The sequence below is a fragment of the Ambystoma mexicanum genome, chromosome 1p, assembly GCF_040938575.1.
Source record: "Ambystoma mexicanum isolate Mex_15411 chromosome 1p, UKY_AmexF1_1, whole genome shotgun sequence".
NCBI classification, from domain to species: Eukaryota; Metazoa; Chordata; class Amphibia; order Caudata; family Ambystomatidae; genus Ambystoma; species Ambystoma mexicanum.
The window spans coordinates 658295513-658316017 of record NC_090921.1 but is presented as its reverse complement, the minus strand read 5'-3'; the positions used below and the strand labels follow the sequence as shown (position 1 = coordinate 658316017).

Below are 20505 nucleotides of genomic sequence, written 5' to 3'. Positions count from 1 at the left end.
AGCGAGGGTGTTAATGTAGTCCTTGGTGGTTTTGGAAGAACAGAGAAGAACCTGTTTTGATGAGACTTTCATAGATCACACTTGTCTAGAAACCTCATCAGGGGAGAACTGAGGAAAGGAAGAGAAAGAGGGAGGACAGGTGGCCACAGGGGGGCTGCAGGTGGAGGAGAGAGTAGAGGGAGGAGGAGAGAACGAGAGGGTGGACAGGATGTCCTGGGTTTTAGAGATGAAATGAGAAGCCAGGGCCATGCAGAAGGCCTGGGAGGGGACAAGAGAGGTAGAGACTGCAGCAGGATTGGCCAGCTCCTTGCAGATTTTGCAGATAAGTTCCACCAAGTTGTTAGATGCAGCAGAGACGCGGGCTTGGATGTGGACTCTCTTCTTAGTGCGGACAGAGAGTCGGTATTGCATTTGGAGCAGGCGGCAGGCCACTTGGATTCACCAGATGTGGAGGGGATGGATGATTTTTGAAAAGGAGGTTCATTGGGTGGAAGTGAGGTGGAGTTGATACAGCCCATAAAAGCCTAGAGGACCTTGTCTTCCTCGTCCCTTTCTCCGGTATAGTACCGCATGTCACCTGGGGCATTCCCCTGAGTATAGCCCCGGGCTCCCCTCTCCAGGTGATCCTCTCTTGCTCGTCCGTTCCTAGGATTGGGGTCTGAGAGTGTTGGTCCCTCCCAGGCCATCTGAATAAGTGCTTCCCAAGGTCTGCTTGGGAGAATACCCTCAAGTTTCTTACAGCTGCTACTGCCTTTGGCGTCCTGTCTTTGGCTGCTCCACAGCTTTAGGCTCTCTCTGCAATCCCTGGCTTCTGCATTCTTCTTCTCGCATTGGCTTCACTGGTCTGGTTTTCTCTCACCCTGTCACTGGCCAGGTCCCTGTTGCATGACCTTGTGGAGAGACTTGTAACTCCTGCACAGATGTCATGATGCAAGGTGACTCCTGCAGCCACCCACATTGTTATGTTGGTGGCTGCAGGAGGGCGGGGGAAGGGGGGTCTCATGGGTACAGGGGTTCGTCAGTTGGCCGCTATGTGGTAGTCAAATAAAGACGTGTTTTCCACCATCTCTGTGAGTGCGTGATTCATGGCTTTGTTTAAGCCTGCGTGCCGCATCGAGAGTGGGACCCTCGCAGTGCCTGCTTGAGGGTCCGGGCAACTGGCGTTGAGGATGCTGCGTGCCTGAAATTTGCTTTGTGAGAGAAACAAATCCTGTCAAGGAAAACGGAAACTGACGTGGAGGGTGCTGCCGAGCACTACACACACTTGTCAGAGTGCCTCCAGATGCCGTGAGGAAAACCGCATCACATGTATTTACTAATCGGCTATTTCCGGGAGCCCGACACCGTCAGCAAAGGAAAAAGAAAAGGGAAACACACATAAACCGGTAGCACTGAGCGCTCACCGTGCGCACACAGTCTCCTACCTTCCCATCACAGTAGGAAGTGAATAATAAGGGGAAAGAAAGTGAAGCAGGTTGGAAGCCCGGCACCATTGTTATTATTTAAAGAAAATGGATGTCATTTTGAGAAGGAAAATAAAGGAAATATAAATAGAATGGCTATACAAAGAGCAACAACATTGAACATTGAGTGGCAGCAAAGCCTCTCGTGGCCAGGTCCTAGAAGAAGGGTGATCATAGGCAAAGTAAAATGCCACCCAAGCCCTGCATCTAATAAAGACCTAATAAAAAAATCTAAGAAAAAAAACCCATCAAATACAGTGTGTGATTGATACACACCTAACAGTATTAATTTGAAGTGGAATCATACTGACTAATACAATAGGACAGTAACTCAGCCAAAATGTATGAAGAAACTCCACATCCTCTACAGAGGCCAATCCACCAAATTAGACACAGACTACCACAAATGGAGGTTTGCAATTATTACAATTACCACATGCCTTTGACATACGAGATACCAGCAAACTAGGACCTAGATGGGCTACATGGTTACGTGATTTCAATTTTTATGTTGGGGCTATAGGACTTAAAGATGACACTAGACTCAGAAATACCTTATTCATGGCAGTGGGGCCTGCAGTAAGAGACACAGTAGGAGAGCTAATTAATCTGGACACTGCCTCATTTCAAGAATTACATTCCAAATTGGCAGAATATTTTACACCTTTAACCAATGTGGATTATGAAAGACATATCTTTCCCACCACACGTCAAGAGAAAGGGGAATCCATAGACAACTACGTAATGCGCCTGCGCCTCAAATTGAAACATTGTGAATTTCATTGTTATACCAATGAAGAGGCACTTCGGTCTCAAGTAATAGCTGGCTATGACTCACCTACTTTTCGCAAGAAACTTCTACAAAAGCAACGCTCACTGGATGAAATTCTTGCCCTAGCTCGCATGGAAGCTGCAGTTGAATCCCAATTAGACAATCTAAACAAGGTCACCATGCAGGCAAAATCTTCTGATCAAGAAGTGGTCCATAAATTAGTTTCATCTGTTAACTCAGCCTCGAACCGCAATTAAGCTATGTGCTATAGATGTGGTTACGAGTACCCTCATGCAGGAGAATGTCCTGCCATGGGTCAAAAATGTCCAGCCTGTGGTGGATATGACCACTATAGAGCTATGTGCAAGAATGCTTCATTTCAACCTAAACATTTCAGGGAGCCAAAAAGGTTGACCCCTACCAGACCACGTGAAGAAGGCCCAGACCCAGATCAAACAGGATCAAGGGGCGATGGCAGAAATTACAAAAAAACCTATTGGAGAGATGAACACAAACCTTCTGACACCTCAAGGCTCAGCAGGCGAAAGCGATATGTACGTTATATTGAAATGAAGTCACCTTACAGCAGTGAACTGTCCTCATCAGGAGATGACCAGCGTAAAAAGGGGTATGTATGGGCTTTAAATAATAACACTGCCACACAGCATGGCCCCACACTGAGCATTGAAGTAAACAACACAACTTTAGATGTCCTCATTGCCAATGGTGCGACTGTCAATATAATGAGTGAAGAAGCTTATGATTCGCTACCCATCCTCCAAGGCTCAAGAAAGCGACGGTTGACATCTGCCCATATGGCTCCACCACGCCCCTGCCCTGTAAAGGAGTAACCTCAGTTACATGCGTACACAAGTCGCACAGCGAAAGTTCAGGTACATGTGCTAAAAACTGAAGCAAAAAGTGGTTGCATACTCAGTTTTAAGACTGCTGTGGATATGGGACTAGTACACATCATGTACCAACTGATGGCTCACAAGTACATTTCCCGACCTGAAGACATTGAGGCTACTTTTCCAAAATTATTCAAGGGACTAGGAAAACTTCAAAATCGTAAAAATGAGCTCCACATTAATCCAGAAGTAAAACCCATCACTAAACACTACAGGGGCATTCCCATAAATATAGAACATCAGGTAGAGGATGAAATCAACAAATTATTGAAACAGCGTGTCATAGAACTGGTAACAGGACCAACCCCATGGGTATCGCCAATAGTACCCGCACCTAAGAAATCATCAGAGAGATCAATTACATTATGTGTGGACATAAGAAGAGCAAATGAGGCCATTGAAAGAGAAAGACACCCCGAGAATAACAGATATGAGTCATCTGTTGCATGGAGCCAAATATTTTTCTAAACTATACCTCACAAAAGGATACCATCAAATCGAAATTGCTCCAGAATCCAGATACATTACCACATTTGTGACTCGCCTAGGACTTTTTCAATACAAAAGACTCAGCTTTGGTATTTCTTCAGCAGCAGATATTTTTCAGGAAGGAGTTCATAAAGTCATCCGCCATGTTCCAAACTGTCTGAACTACTGAGATGATGTACTGGTTTACGGAAAAACCAAAGAAACCAAAGAAGAACACGATGCAGCACTATACCAAGTGTGTACAGCCCTTGAAACAGCGGCTCTCACGCTCAATCGAACTAAGTATGAGTTCCGGAAAGACTCTCAGAGATTCTTTTGACATATATTTTCAGAAAAGGAAATGAGGCCTGAAAGTTGCAGCCCTCAAATAAATTCGACCGCCACTTAACATATCAGAACTAAGATCTTTTCTTGGTTTGGCCAGCTACTGCTCTCGATATATAAATAAATATACCAGACTATGTGACAGTGACCCACTATGCCTCCTCCCACAGAAGAATCATGCTTTTGAGTGGTCGGCAGAATGTCAAACAGCTTTTGAAACCATTTGTGACAATATTAAAATATCTGATAACCTGCCATACTTTGGCGCAGAAAAGAAAACTGAAGCAATTGTAGATGCCGGCCCAGTGGGACTGAGTGCCATATTAACACAATGCAACCCTTGCAGAACCAAATGAAAAAAATGTTTAGTGACCTATGCAAGCAGGAGCCTCACAACAACAGAAGAAGCCTACTCCCAGGCAAAAAAAGAAAGTTAAGCAGTGAATATTTTCACCTCTTTCTTTATGGCAAGGCCTTTACAGTAATCACTGATCACCGAGCTCTCCTTACAATTTTCGGGGATCCAAAGTCAAGAATGCCTCCAAGAATCACAAGGTGGGCACTACACCTGTTAGATTACAAATTCAAAATCATACACTGCCCTGGAAAAGAAAACAACCGGGCAGACTACCTGTCAAGACACCCTGCTGGGCCAGACAAGTACATCAAGTACATCAATTACATAATACATAATCTTCAACCGCTGCCAGTTCAATTGACTACTCTCAATAAAGAATCAGAAAACGACAAAGCCCTAGCCATAATAACTCACTGCTTACGTACTAACAGGATGTCTCATGCAAAAGAACAAGCCAGACTTGAAAAAGAGACAGCGAAAGAAGACGTCAAGCCTCTGGAACTTGTGAAAGATGAGCTGACACTAATTGAAAACCATACACTGATAAAAGGATCAAAAATCGTCATACCCTCAAGACTAAGACGCGTAATTGCACTAGCTCATGAGGGTCATCGCGGTCTAGCTTCAACAACGAGAAAAGGTTTGGTTTCCAAAGCTAGACACCCTAGTGGAACAAGTGGTGGGAAAATGTGAGCTATGTGCTTTAGTGGCTCCCAAGCCACCCCCAAATCCCTTGCAAATGTCGACACTACCCGGAGGTGTCTGGGAGGAAGTGGCAGTTGATTTGGTTGGACGCCTGCAAAATGGAAAATATGTCATTGTGCTTATTGATGAACATTCAAGATTTCCAGATGCGCAGATCATAGATTCTACCTCATCTAACTGTCATTCCTGCATTAGACTGAATGCTATCTGTCTATGGCATACCAAAATTATTGAAATCAGATAATGGACCATCTTTCCCAAGTTATGATTTAGAAATCTTTGCCAGATACATGGGCTTAATACACCATAAGATAACGCGACGATGGCCCCAGTCCAATGGAATTGTGTAGCGCTTCATGGCAAATATCAATAAATCAATAAATCTTTACAGATAGCATATCTGGTCAACAAATCCTTTGAACAGGCACTGTATCAGATACTACGTGACTATCGTCATACTCCTCATAGCACCACAGGGGTGAGCCCGCCGGACCTTATATTTCGATGAATCATTAGAACACGGCTACCTGAGAGTCCAAACAAGCAATCTGCCACACCACTTGAACACCAAGTCAAGGCTCGTGATCTAGAACAGAAAGAAAAGATGAAGAACAGCACTGACAAGAGAAGGAGAGTGCAAGAGTGTGAGATAGAGTTAGGAGACCAAGTTGTGTCAACCAAAGATCCGAAAGGAAGACTCGACCTTTGCTCCAGAAATGCTGATAGTGACCACCAAAAAGGGCAACATGGTTACGGCCTGTGGAGACCGTCACCAAGAAGTCACAAGAAACTCTTCATGCTTTAAAATATGTCCTGGTCGCATTCCTGAGAGGTTGGAATCATCCAGTGACAGTGATGGACCGTCAGGATTGAGTAATACCAAGGGGACAGTGGACCCTCTGACGAGGAAGACCAACTTGAAGGAAATTGCTCATACGCTTAAGGACCTCTGGCCGGTGAAAGACCTCAGCGCATTCACTTAAAGCTCATCAGACTGATTCAAGAAATGGGATAAAGTGCGAGTCCAGTTGAACTTTAAAAGGGGAGGAGATGTCATGATGCTAGGTGACTCCTGCAGCCACCCCACATCGTTTTGTGGGTGGCTCTAAGCTCAGGTCTCAAAGGTTACTAAGGGAACTGTGGGCCAGGGAGGAGGGCAGGGCCAGGGGGGTCACATGGGTTCAGTTGGCCGTTATGTGGTAGTCAAATAAAGACGTGTTTTCCACTATCTCCATGAGTGTGTGACTGGTGGCTTCGTTTAAGCCCGCGCGCCGCATCGAGAGTGGGACCCTTGCAGTGCTTGCTTGAGGGTCCAGGTAACAGCGCCTCTTCTTCTTTCGATCGGGGCCCCCAAAACAGAACCAGCATCTGGTTCCTCACTCTTCCAGGGCTGGCTTGACAAAATGTGTAGTCCTTCCTTGCTTTTTATCATCGAGGTTGCCTCTAGTAACCTGTACTGCGTATGTTGGTTCTGTGGTGGGCTTCTGCCTCCTTGCCTGAGCTTTTTGTGTCAGTGATGCTTTGTATTTTACCTGATTAAATCTCACTCTTCCTCGTCCTCTATTCTACTGAAATACGTAGATGCATGGGGGCCCAGAGGGGATTAAGTGGGTGGAAAGGACAGTGACAACAGTAATTGGGGGGGGCATACCGCATTCTCCCAATGCTATCGTCACTGGTCCATTGGAGGGGTTCTCCCTATGAGTTCCACACGTTGAGTAACAGCACCAGGGGGCTATCAGGTAGCAGCCTCACCTCCCTCGCCTCATGGGCAGGGACTTCCCCCATGGGAGGAGTGACAATACCGTGTTATTCATCATATTAGGTAGGTTATGGATAAAGCAGCGACTGTGGTCACTAAGAAAAGACTAAAGTTCAGATTTCTGAGAAGTGGTTGGAGAGGGACGGTTGAAATAGGGTGTAAATTAAAATGAGATGTAATATAATGTTGTGCAACATTGGCCTTATAATTTTCATTAAGCAAGTACTAATGGCTTATTAAAGTTGATCTCTGTATATTTTTAATACATTTAGATTCAAATGATTCAAATGAATAAATATTTTATAATATAAGTAATTCTGTGGAATATTTTATCTATTTTGCACGATATCTTATTTTAGGGTGTATGCCTCAGGTAATTGGGACATTTTCTTGTTAAGAAAGATAACTACGGTATGTAAAGCTCTCTGCTGTTTTTTAAAAGTAGGTTTGTAAGTACATACAACAAAATAAATACATATCGTTAATAGGACTTGTCCTGACCTATGCTGTCTGAAGTGTTGAGCCAGTACTATGTGTTCTGGGAGAAGTTATTGTGAAATGAGGTATCTTTGGCTTCATATAATAATGATTTTCAGCTACAACTAATGTACGACTATATTCTTAAATTAGAAGATATTTAAAAGAATAAAGTTGAAATTGGGCTAACTGCATGAAATTAGTTATTATCATCCGAGATCTTGGTTTTCAGGTTTCATCATCATCACACCTTCATTAGGGTTTAGACACCTTAGAAAGAATTATGGAATGCTATTGTTCTTTCCATTCTCCTATATCCCTATATTTCCAAGGCTTTGTTGGAAATTCCAGGAATCATATTATGCCCCATGTATACATCCTTCAGTGATGTACATGCTTGCTGATATTTCTCTGGGGAATTTACTTTGCGTTTTTTTTTTTGTCTGCAAGGCTTTTCTGTCTTGTGTCCACATTGCATAATGAGGTCTTTCTGAAGATCTAAATGCACTTTGGGCCTTACATTTAACTGGTTTTGTTTAAATTATTGTTTTGTTTTTATAGAAAACAGTCGAGTTGTTATTTTCTTTAGATGCTTTCAATGCAATCATCCTGTAACACATACAAGTTGCCCCGCAAAACCCCTAAATGACACAGGCATGATTATGATAAACCTCATACTTATTTAACCTGTTCTTGACATGAGAATGTTATCCATGCTATCTGTTTTGTCTCTTTCCTTGGAAGCCCTGGTGGAGTGATCCGTCTTCCTCCCACACAACACAACAGATATCTAAAGATTTCAACTGGTTAACTTACCAGCTGCAAAACATGGTATGTTGTATGTGGTGTTAACTAGTGCACAGGGATCTTTGGGTATGCAGAAGACAGAGGGGGGGCACAGGTCCACAACTTCATCATCAAAGGGCAAGAATGCATGGCTTCCGTCTATATAATGCTGGTTGACAGCCATCAGGCCCAGTTCGCTAGTTCGATTCTTCAGCATGTTTGAGCGACACTCTTGGCTTCCATAGAGGGCACTAGCATCGAGAAAAGATGTTGCTTCATTGATGGGCTCCCGGACATCTGTCTCACTGGAACAGGCTGGGACTGAACGAAAGAATGTCAGGCACCTGCCTCGTTGCTCTGTCCTGGGATCACTGGGTGGAATCTGCAAATAAAAAAGGCAAATGCTGTATTTATCACTTAAATTATGCAATCACTCAAATAGTTCACCACTCAATAGTGCATTATTCATGAAAGCATTTTATAGTTAAGCTTCTGTCTACAATAATATGCAATAATACACCATTTTGAAACAGCAACAAAGAGATTTTGTTCTCATAACCCCACTACTATACCTCCTCCCCCAGTTAATGTCCTACATAATTTCTACCTCTTTCATAACAATATACAGCTTGATCCAATCCTTATCACAATCTCAGACACAGGCATAATTGGTAAGTGAGGGCTGAGCCTCAAGCGGTAAAATATTCATGTCATTGTTAAAATGTCCTGCTTCGCCCAATGTAGTTTTCATCAGTAGTTAGATGAGCACATTAATTTTAGACTTTCCTGGATGGTGCAATAGTTTGAAATAATGCAGTGAGCCATCAGGTCCAGATAAATCTGGATTTTCTGAATTGAGAACGTATGGAAGTGGATGATCATAAAGGTAGTTAGGTTCTGCAGAGACAGACATAACACTCTAAGATGGCCCCCTTCAAAGATAGGAAGCATTTGCTGAACTTGGCTAAGGGTTTGCTTATCTTCCCCCTGGAAAGGTCATCTCAGATTTCATGATCTGCAACATTGGTCAGATGTTCAGTCTCTGACTAGTACATTGTTCCATTATGCTCAAATGCTTCCACTGCCAATTGTCTAAATCTTCTACCCTGGAGACGCCGCAGTAATCCCTGACTCATGGATTAGGCAGGAATTTTGAGTCCTAATCTGAGAGGATCACAACTCTTATTGATCTTTCCAGTAGAGTATGTACTTTGGTTTTCTTCTCCAGGTATGCAGGCTGATAGGGCATGCATAGCAAGGATCCTTACTTTTTGGAGTCCAGCCATCTCTTTGGATAGTTTAGGTACCTTGGTGTGCCTTTGAGATCAAGTTGCATTATCCTAGCTTTGGCTGATTTAGCTCCTTAAAGAACCCTGTGAAGTGCAAGTCTATTTATTTTGCCAATACCAAACTCCTTACTTGTTGTGTACCAGTTGCAGAAATCGCTCTTTGTGCATCCATGGACATCTCTTCGCATTGTTTGAGCTCTGTGGACTAAAAGTTGATTAGGAGTTCGGAACCATACTCCGTATTGCCAAAGCCTCCTTGCAGCATATCCAGAATAGTTTCTGCTTTGACAGAGGTTTGAGTACAACAAGGTTGAGGCCCCAGGCAGGCTCGGACTGGCCTTTAGGGCAATAGTCTCATGGCCGAACAAAAAACGCGAAATGCTGTTGTGGGCCAATTTTTTGGGTCAAAGTGGTCCCCTTTTTGGGCCAATGTGGGCAGTTTAATGAGTTAATTCGTTATGGGGCTAATAGTTTTGACCAGTGTTGCTGAATACATATTCTTTAAAATAAACAATTTGCATCACATTTTATCTAAAAACATCCCCTTGGGTACTATTCAAAGAGTGTCACAAGAGAAATGAATAGCCATTTGTAACTGTGGGCAACTTTTCCATTGGTGACTGAGACAATTTCATGGGTCAGTCCGAACATGGCGCCAGGGCAGGACATGTCCCTTGGCAGGAGCTACTCCACACACTAGGAAGAAGTGTTCAATAGGGACATTAATGTTGTAAAACCTTTTCAGTGCTAAGCATTACATCTTCAGTGCTAAGAAGTGACATACAGGTCCTTAAGGCATTGATTAATAGAAGCGTCTAGTGCAGTTAACGGAATAAACAGAAGGTTGTAAGCCATGTATACATCCAAAGTTGAGAGGCAGGCTGTTTCTATTCAAGTTACAATTGCTTTGGAGCACTCTGTTGTCCATCAGGCAGTGACCTGGGCCTTTGGAAATTTACAGAACCTGGGGTACCTGGAAGTATTGTGGTGGTCCAGAGGTACCCATGTCAACTCTGCCAACACAAATAACATTTGTAGTACTGACTCCATGCCCCAATCCATACCAGGGGTTGGCATTATGTCACCACTCTGTCAGGTATAGTTCTGAGACTTCAATTTCACTGTACCCTTCACCTCCTGTTGATATTCCACCTGGTGCTGGGACAGCTCTGTACTAGGAGCTTCAGCCACTCCTGGAGGTGAAGGCTACCTAGAAGACCACCATTGATATATTGACGATAATGGGCCACCAGATCCCGCAGCCCAAGCACCACTCACCCACACCACCTTGTTGGGAGGCAGATGAATAAGTCATGCATAGCTTCTGTCCCTCCCCCGGGCCAATACCGCACAGGTGAGAAACGTTACTCACTAAGGCAACTGTACAGCCCTTATCCAAGGCAGTTACAGCAGGATATGGACACGGTCTGTGCTAAAGATGGCAAGAGTAATACAACTAATGTTACAACAATTCATGTGCATGCATTAGACACAAAGAAAATGTGCACTCAACATGAAGAACACTCACACTAGGTAATATAAGATATATATGATATGATATAATATGGCATTTATAACGTGCCTGTACACAAGTGTTTCTAGGCTTCACAAGACAATGGAGAGAAGACATAGGGAGGACAAGGCAAACAATCCTACTAAGCCTTTTGTCATTTGGATCGTGCATGTGCGATAGCGAGAAGTGCACAAAATGGAGTACCCATGGTCAATGGGAACTCCCATCCCCTGCACACCTGTATCTACTTCAAGAATCTTCCAATCAAAATTAGTTACACTTCTTTTATGTATGTATTAATAATTTCAAAACACTAATCATGTAACTGTATCACACATTTGTGTCGCATGTAATTCAATCCAAAACAGGTCAAATAATGTTATTACATAATTTAGTTCAAGCTAGTCAAGAACAAATGATAATTGAAATTAAAGAAAGATTTGGTTCAGAGCTCTATGCGTTTCAAGAGACACCTCTCTTCTTCAGGAGCAAAAATATATGCTTAATGTAAACATCTTGAAAACATATTCAGAATGGCAGTCAGTTTCTCTCAATATTCAGACATTTCTCTCAATATTCATAAATTTCGTTGTGAATTAATGGGAACTTCATTTAATGTTGTCACAATTCCTATTCTTGTTCAGTGTCTCAAGTTGTGTTGTACACCTGTAGAGTGTATATTGAGTATGGGTTGGTGATGATTAATTAAAGATAGCATTAGAATTCATAGGTAGTGAATGAAAAGAAAACTCAAATATCCCATTACCTGGCGTACATTGGAGATGTACATTGGAATGCCATTCTGAATATGTTTTCAAGATGTTTACATTAAGTATATATTTTTGCTTCTGAAGATGAGAGGTGTCTCTCGAAACGCGTAGAGCTCTGAACCAAATCTTTCTTAAATTTTTATTATCATTTGTTCTTGACTAGATTGAACTTCGGAAATAAATTATGTAATAACATTATTTGACCTGTTTTGGATTGAATTACATGATACACAAATGTGTGATACCGTTACATAAAAGAAGTGTAACTCATTTTGATTGGAAGATTCTTCCAATAGATACAGGTGTGCAGGGGACAGGAGTTCCCATTGACCATGGGTACTCCATTTTGTGGATTGTTTGATTGACTACAGATACCAGTCATTGTTTTCTCCCCCACACCCTTTACATTCAGTAATTACCAGTGAGCCTTAGGAGCTCTTAATGATAAAATATCATAACAGACACTGATCTAACAGGGTGTGCTTGATCTCAAATCTTTTTTTTAACGATAGCGAGACGTGCCATGGGTAGGAGAGGGGGGAGTGCAAGGGAGAGGATAGGAGGAAGTGCGATCAGGGCTGCAAGTCTCTGAGTAAGTGCAGCCATGGCAGCGTGGCTCTGGGTAAGTGCAAGGAGGCAGGGGGGCTGTAGGGGTAACAGTTACAGCCCCAAAATGAGCAGTAGGCCAGGAGGCACTGCAATGGATGACTGATTGTGGAGGATCCTGGTACCCAGTGAGACTCTGGGAGAACCAAGCAACCAGTTGGCGCAGCAGACAGGCAAGTAAGCAAGGGAGCGAGAGAGAGAGAAGGCAGCGGAGAAAATGAGGGTCTTGAGCAGCTTCCAGAACTTCAGGTGGTGCGGCTCAAGTCTGAGTGGTGCAGGGAGGCTGTTCCAGAGGGAGGCACCTGCAGAGGAGAGAGATCTACCCCCCACTCTCTGCCTGGGAAGAGTCTGACCCTCAAAGAGTTGGAGGTAGCTGAGCGAAGGACTCTAGAAGGAAGGCATTTTGGAAGAGAGAGTTGGATGTAGTGCGAGTCCCAGCCACGGAAAGCCTTGTGGACCGTGCAGAGGGTCTTGAACTTGATCGTTGCAGCCACCGGGAACCAGTGGAGAGATTTCAGGGCTGGAGAGATATGGTCCCTGGGCTTAAGGCCAGGGACAAGTCTCACAACCCGTTCTGGATCAATTGCAGGGGTAAAGAGTAGAGGTAGGCAGATTGTGACAGAGACTGTTACAGTAGCCCAGCTGGTAGAGAACCAGGGCTCTGGAGACAGTGAGCTTCTGGGGGAAGGTGAGAAAAAGTAGAATACCTCTGAGGAGCTGCAGCTGGAAGTGGGCCTTTTTGGCAAGGTCTGTGATGTGAGGAGAGAAGGAGAGAGTGGAGTCAAGGAAGACACCAAGGTTTTTGCCTCACAGGAAGGCAATGGTAGAGGCCCCAAGGAGGGTGGCCAGAATGAGAAGGGAAAGCAGGAGCAGGGGTCCCAATGAGAAGGATCTCTGTCTAACTGGCATTAAGGCAAAGATCGCGAAAGGCGCACCAATCCTGAATCATGGAAAGACAGTCAGGAATGAGCGAGGGAGGAGAGGAGGCAGAGGGAAGCCTGCAAGAGAGATGAGTGTCATCTGCATAACACTGAAAGCTCGAAAGAAGGTGAAAATCAGATGGGATAAAGGGGCCAGATAGACATTGAAGAGCCAGGGTGAGAGGATCGAGCTCTGGGGGACACCAAAAATGGAGGGAGAGGTGGTGGAGTGAAAGTACCCAAGTTGGACCTGGGAGGGACGGTCCAAGAGGAAGGAGGTCAGCCACGCCAGGGCCTGATGTATGATGCCCAGGTTCACACAGAGTCGGTTGATCATGATGGCATGATTGACCATGTCGAAAGCAGAGGAAAGGTCAAGGAGGATGAGGACAGAAGGAGTGCTGGATTCGAGATTAGACAGCAGATCTGCACAGGTGTTCAGGAGAGCAGTTTCTGTGCCTCTGGATGCTCTGAAGCTAGATTGATGGTCACTAAAATCAAAGATCTAAGCAACCTTGAAGAAATGTCTATCACAATGGTGAACTCTCTTAATGCAGCCACAGAGAAGTTTGCACCAGTTAAGTTGAAAGTTCAAAGAACTGAACATAATAATACCTGGTTTACTAACGACCTGAAGGAACTCAAATATAAGAAAATTAAACTTTTCCATGCTTGGAGGAAACTCAGAGAACCTTGCAGTTTAGCAGCCTATAAAACTGCAGCTCCCAAAAAAGCTACTCTCATAGCAAAAAAGGAGTCACTAAATGCCAGGATTGTTAATGCAAAATCTGATTGTAAAGAACTCTTTAAAATATAAAAGGAACAATTACACACCCCAGGTCCAACACAAGAGCCTATTCCTAAAAATAAGCTTTGGTGTACAGAAATCCAACAGGCCATGTCAAATAAATTGGAAAAAATCAGAGAGAATATAGAGATAAAAAAAACTCTCTGTGAATATAAAAGGGCTGGAAGATAATATACACCTCTTGGATGCAAAGGACAAAGAACAATCTTCCTTTCGCTTCATGCCGATTTCCGAAGATGAACTGGCCAAAACTATTGTTCAATTTAAGAGTACAAGCTGTAAAGGAGATTCTTGCTCCGCCATTATGATTAAGGAATGTTCAACTATCTTGATCCTGGCGCTTACCAAATTCGTGAATGCCTCCTTTTCGCTTAATCGGGTGCCAGACAACATAAAAAATGCCTGGATCACCCCACTTTTGATGAAACCCAATCTGTGCCCACTAACACCATCCAACTATAGACCGATCACCAACACCACCTTTTTGTTAAAAATCTTGGATCGAGTCGCTTATAACCAAATCTCCATATTCTTGGAGCAAAATCAGATTCTTCATACACATCAATCAGGCTTCCGTATTAATCATGGAACAGAGAAGGCCCTTCTTGCCCTCAAATTTCACCTTTTACAAGGCATGGGTAAGGGACACATTGCTCTCCTTATCATTTTAGATCTCTCAGCAGCCTCTGACCTGGTGGACAATTCCATTCTGTCCACCAGGTTAAGGGATTATGGCAACTTTTCCTCAGAGGCAATCCAATGGATCTCCTCTTTTTTGAAGGACAGACATGTAAGGGTTACCAGCGAACTGGCAGAAGCAAACCCCAAAACACTCTTCTATGGGGTCCCACAGGGAGCATGCGTCTTACCATGTTTCTATAAAATTTTTATGATCCCCTTCTTCCAAATGCTGGCAGAGGAAGGGATTATTTCCTCTTCCAGCATTTGGAAGAAGGGTATCATAAAAATATTATTATTGCAAACTAGGCGGATGACAGGCAATGTGTCCTACCTATCTCTGGTACCCACCGAGAGGACGAAATCCACATTAAAGAATTAATGAAATCTATTTAAAAATTCTAAATTGGATGGTCTCAAATGGATTGGCCTTAAATAGTGCTAAAACAGAACTTCTCTTGGTTGGTTCAGCAAGCAAACTTGAGAAACTGGGTTCTGACTATAAGAGATTTCATTTAGACAACTGTGTCAAACTCTTTTGCTATCTGCACCCTCTTATATCTGAAAAGAACTCAGAAACCCTTTCCCGGGTTATAATAGGGTCCAAATTGGATTGCTGTTGCAGCCTGTTAGTGGGCATTCCGCAATCAGATTTTCAACACCTTCAGGTGATCCAAAACGGGGCGGTGAGAGTGGTCAAGGGACTCCAGTGTAGAGATCACATTTCTGAGGCTAGAAAAAGTCTTCACTGGCTCCTGATCAGAGCAAGGGTGCCTTTTAGGCTTCTTCTCATTACCCATAAATGTACTATGGGTCAAATGCCTACTTATTTGACAGAAGCCACTGTCATCAAACATAATATGAGAGCTTTAAGATCAGACAACGACATTCTTCTTATTGTCCCCCGCAGTAACTCTAATAAGGCACGGCAAGGGGCCTTTGGCGTAGCGGCTCCCATGGCTTGGAATGCCCTCCTGCCCAAATTGAGAACCGCAGCCTCCACAGAACTTTTTAAGAAGCAACTGAAGACTCTGCTTTTTCTCTTAGAGCTCTTTCCTCCCGCTGAATCTACTTTGCCCCTGCTGGGAAGTCTTTTTGATCCCTCCCACTTTTTGTGTTATGTATGTTCTTCGTATGTTAGTCCGCGCCCATCAGCCTTCGGGTTCCTGGTGCGCGTTATAAATAGTAAACATAAACATAAACATAGAGACAATCAACAGATTCAGTGTGGAGAGTAAGCTGGGAGATGGGCAACCTTTCCAGGAGTTTTCCCAGGAAAGGGGTGATAGAATTCGGACGACAGTTTGCCAGACATGTAGGATCGGCAGAAGGCTTTTTTAGTAGAGGATGCACAAGGAAGTGCTTGAGGAGGGAGGGGTAAGATCTAGTGATGAAAGAGTGATTGTAGAAATTGGCCAAGGTTGGAGCCAGGGTGGCAATGTGGTCTTTGATGGTTATGGAACAGCAGGGGAGCACCTGTTTGGACAGAACTTTCATAGGATGGAATAAGCCAAGGAAATTTGCTGTATAGAAAAGCCGACCTTAGTCTAAGGCAGAAATCAAAGGCAAGAGCATGAGATCTCTGCCACTCTCTGCTGCTTGCCGACGCTGTCACGCAATACGATTTACCCTGCACTGTGCAGCAACATCGTTCTCCCGGGTAAGCCCGACGTACTGCCTCATACTGCCGGTGCTTTAGTCATGACGGGGAACACTATAACTCATGCTCGATGTCCTCGACACCACAATAGCATTTGTCCAAGCCTGTCCAAGCCCATTCCTCCCCGCTCTACTGCCTCTGAAGCAAATGTATAGCCTTAACCCACCGACACACTCTAGCTCAGGGATACAAAACCAGCCCAACACATTGACACGGTTTTCAAAGCCAAACACAGCCCACCATGGCCCCGGCTACACCGAGCCCAGACTCCACGACATCACCCCACATAAACTCATGTGCCGCCCAAACCCTAGCACAATGCTCACGCTGCCCCAACTGGATAATACTACAGCCCGAACCTCCCCTTGACATGCCTACACCCACAAATCCTTAAACAGTGGGCATCTTAACCCACTTTTGTCCTCGCAGTCAAAACCCACCACGCCCATTACCTAACTCTGATGCGCCCCTAGCCACTTTCACTACTATTGCCAGAAACTCATACTCAGCTTGCGCTCACCCGCACGCAGCCCCCAAGAGTCTCTCTACCAACTACACCCACACAACAGTCCCACTGAAGTTGACTCATGCACTCAACCAAGCCTTTCATAAGATACCTAAATTAAACACAGTGACCACCAGTAATTGCCTTCTTACTCAGGAGCTACCTCACCACATATCTATGAAAGCCACCATCCAGCCCTACTACCAGAGAGGTAGTATTGGCTACGTACAAGAACTACCCCAGCAACCCCTACCCACCTCCCAGCCCAGACTTGGAGAAGAAAGGAGTACCTGAGCGCACGTTCCCACGCCAGCTTCACTGCCACTCCTGCTCACCCCGTACAACACGACAAGTATTCACCTAACTTCACTATCGCCAGTACCAATATCAATCAGCATCCCCCTCACCACCCACACAAACTGATCTACTTGAGAAAGGCAGCCCCAGTACCAGTCTAAACCTGGATATACACCCCAGGACCCACATGCTTCCACCCAGCCACAAGCCACCCCATCCACTATCACACATCTCTGCTACACACAAACCAGACCACTTACTACACACACCCTTAATTAACGCTAGGTCCCTACCAGCTCACACACTTGACATCAACGTTTTAATGTCCAATCTGAACTTAGACCATATAGCCATTACGGAAACTTGGCTCCATCAAGCACTGGGCTTGGCTCTATACCTAGCAGTACCAGAAGGCTACACCATTCTCAGATGCGATAGAATAGATGGCCGAAAGGTGCTATAGCCCTCATTTAGAGGGACAGACGCCACATCAGACCCACTAGCACCTCCACAAAAGGCAATTGTGAATATCCCATGGCCAAACCTGTAGCAGCACCCTCAGACACCATCACCATACATGTTATATAACACCACCAATCAACCTCTACAGCTAACTTTGAAGATGACCTCAGTAATCTTATAGGAGAGACTCTTAAATCTGCCTCCAGAGTAATACTCCTAGACAACCTTCATCTAGGCCTCCATGATGCAACCGCTAACAAAGCTAATAGTGTTGCTAACACCCTCTCGAACTTAGGCTTTAAACACTGCATCTCAGCCACTCCCCACACCAAAGGAAGAACCCTAAACTGGTTAGCCAACGTAAACAACCAGATAACCACCACCTCCAACAAGCCCATCCATCAGTCGGATCATCACGTCCTCACGTTCAGCCTCACCACTCAGAAACCAGCACCCACCACTCCCCACTCCCTGCCTCCCACCTGGGCACAGAGCACCAAGAAAATCATCTGGAGGAATAAACCTTCAGAATCTCTAAAACTGACCTACAATAATCTCACCAACGAATTTAAGCAGTCCATTATAAAGGTGAAAGCAGAAATGTATAATGCCAGGATAGTGACAGCGAACTCGAACTCGCAGGAACTATTTAGAATACTGAGAGAACTTGAAACCCCCATGACACCTCCCTCTTTAGTAATTAGAGAAGAAACCTGGTGCACCAACATCCGGAATGCTATGAGGAATTAAATGTGCCTTCTACAGGAAAAATTGCACTAAAACAAAGTCAAACTAACCCCACCAATCTCCCTGACTTGGTTAAATCATTTGCCATTCCACCCTTTAGCTTCAGAGAAATCTCAGAATTGGAAACAACTAATATCATTTTGAATCTTAAAACATCCAGGAGACATCTGCCCAGCTACAATCATAAAAGACTGCACCTCAGACCGAGTCCCTTTCATCACAAATGACATCAATACCTCTTTCGTCACAAACCTAGTACCTAACTGCCTCAAAGAATCCTGGGTCCTCCCCCCCTGCTAAAAAAACATCATTAGAACCCTCAATGCTTGACAATTACGGACCCATCACCACAGTACCCTTCTTGCTTAAGATTCTAGACAGAGCAGCCTACAACCAGATCCAATGCTATCTGGAATCAAATCCTAGGAATGCGGCAATCTGGCTTCAGACCAGGCCACAGCACTGCGCCCGTGCTTTTAGACCTCAACATACAAATGGACCTTGACTCATTCAAAGATGAGGGCAAACTGGCCCTCCGGCTCTTATTAGACCTGTGAGCAGCATTTGACCTTGTAGACCACAAAACACTCTGCCATCGCCTAACGTCAGCCGCAAATTTCTCACTAGAAACGGCCAGTTGGATTTCTTCCTTCCTAAAAGGAAGATCAATGAGAGTCTTCTCTGACACAGCTAGCTCTGCACCCATCCCCAATCCTTGCGACGTAACCCAGGGATCCGCAACACTTTACAATATTTTCACTAAACCCCTATTTGATCTATTGGACGATTTAGGCATTTCATATACCAACTATGCTGATGACACACACGTACTCCTTCCCCTAAAAAGGCGCATACGCCAAAGACTCCCTGATGCTCAACAAAGTATACCCCACCATCCAGACATGGATGGCATCCAATCATGTATGCCTAAATGATGATAAGACCAGAGGCGTAGCCAGGATTGTCTAACAAGCGGGGCCTGAAGCTAATGTAGTTGGGCCCACTGCACTCACATTAAGATCTGTAAATGCCCACACAGCGCTGCTGAGTGGGCATTTTACAGATTTTGGTTGGGCCCTGACCACTCTGGCCCTACTCTGTCTAAGCCTGTGGATAAGACTGAGATTTTGCAGGTAGGCTCTCCAGCAGAGCTAAAAAGATTCAGCCTGCAATTCCCAGCCTTCATGATAGACGGAATCAAGATCCCAGTTTCTGGCGTGATTAAAACTTTAGGTGTTCACCTGGATGCTTCACTCTCCTGCAACAAACAAGTTAGCGCCATTGCAACCTTGTCAGCCTATACTGCCAAGGTCATCAATGCTGCAAGACAATATCTCACCACTGAAAGCTGCATGACTGTTGCCTGAGCAGTCACGGTGCAAGACTGGATTATTGCAATGCCCTTTTTGCAGGAACCTCCAGTCGGAACATAAATAAACTAAAAATTATCCAGAACAACTCCCTCAGAGCAGCACTGAACATCCGAAAAAGAGAACACATATCAGCCGCTAGAAAACAAGCTCACTGGGTCCCGATCAGGGAAAGAATAATATTCAAGAACCTTGTAATCACAAATAAATGCTTGAGGAAAACCGCCCCACGGTACTTGTCACAGAAAACAGAAAGAGCAAAACCAAACAGGTCGGTCAGATCCCTCCATGATTTCAAAAGAGCTAAAGGTGAAGGGGTAAGCTTCCTCTCGCTCGCAGTACACCAATGGAACGCCCTTTCCACAGAGCTCAGAGCACAGGAATCTTACTGGGCCTTCCGTGAAGCACTGAAAACGTCGCTTTTCGTCTAACCCCTGATGAGACACTAACACCTGCCTAACCCCCATTTGTATAACTGTCTACCTATTGGTCTTATGTACTGTATTAACCTCTGTATAAATGTAACTGGTCTGCAACAGCGTCCTAATGCCCTGGGGTTTAGGCGATTTACAAATGAAATAAATATATAAATAGCTCAGACTTGTCTAGAGATTGTCAGGTGTTGTCAGAGAGAAGGAGGAAAAATGAAGAGGAGAGGGAGAGGCAGCCAAAGGGAGCCTGAGAGAGGTAGAGGAAGTGGAAAGCGAGGACAGGATGGCTTGAGTTTTAGAGTTGAAATGAGAGGCCATAGCTGTACAGAGGCCCTGGGAGGGAACAGGAGAGGTGGAGGTTGCAGTAGGGTTGGCCAACTCCTTGTAGATTTTAAAGAGTTT

The 20505-nt window shown here is 44.5% G+C and overlaps 1 protein-coding gene across 1 annotated transcript in view; it reads right to left on the bottom strand.

Moving 5' to 3' along the window:
• The window catches only part of LOC138578694 (lactoperoxidase-like), a 513803-nt gene that overhangs the window by 231022 nt on the left and 262276 nt on the right, over nt 1-20505 (bottom strand). Inside the window, exon 6 of the mRNA XM_069649723.1 lies at nt 8078-8429. Coding sequence (XP_069505824.1) covers nt 8078-8429 — 352 coding nt within the window. The remainder of the gene's footprint in view (nt 1-8077; nt 8430-20505) is intronic.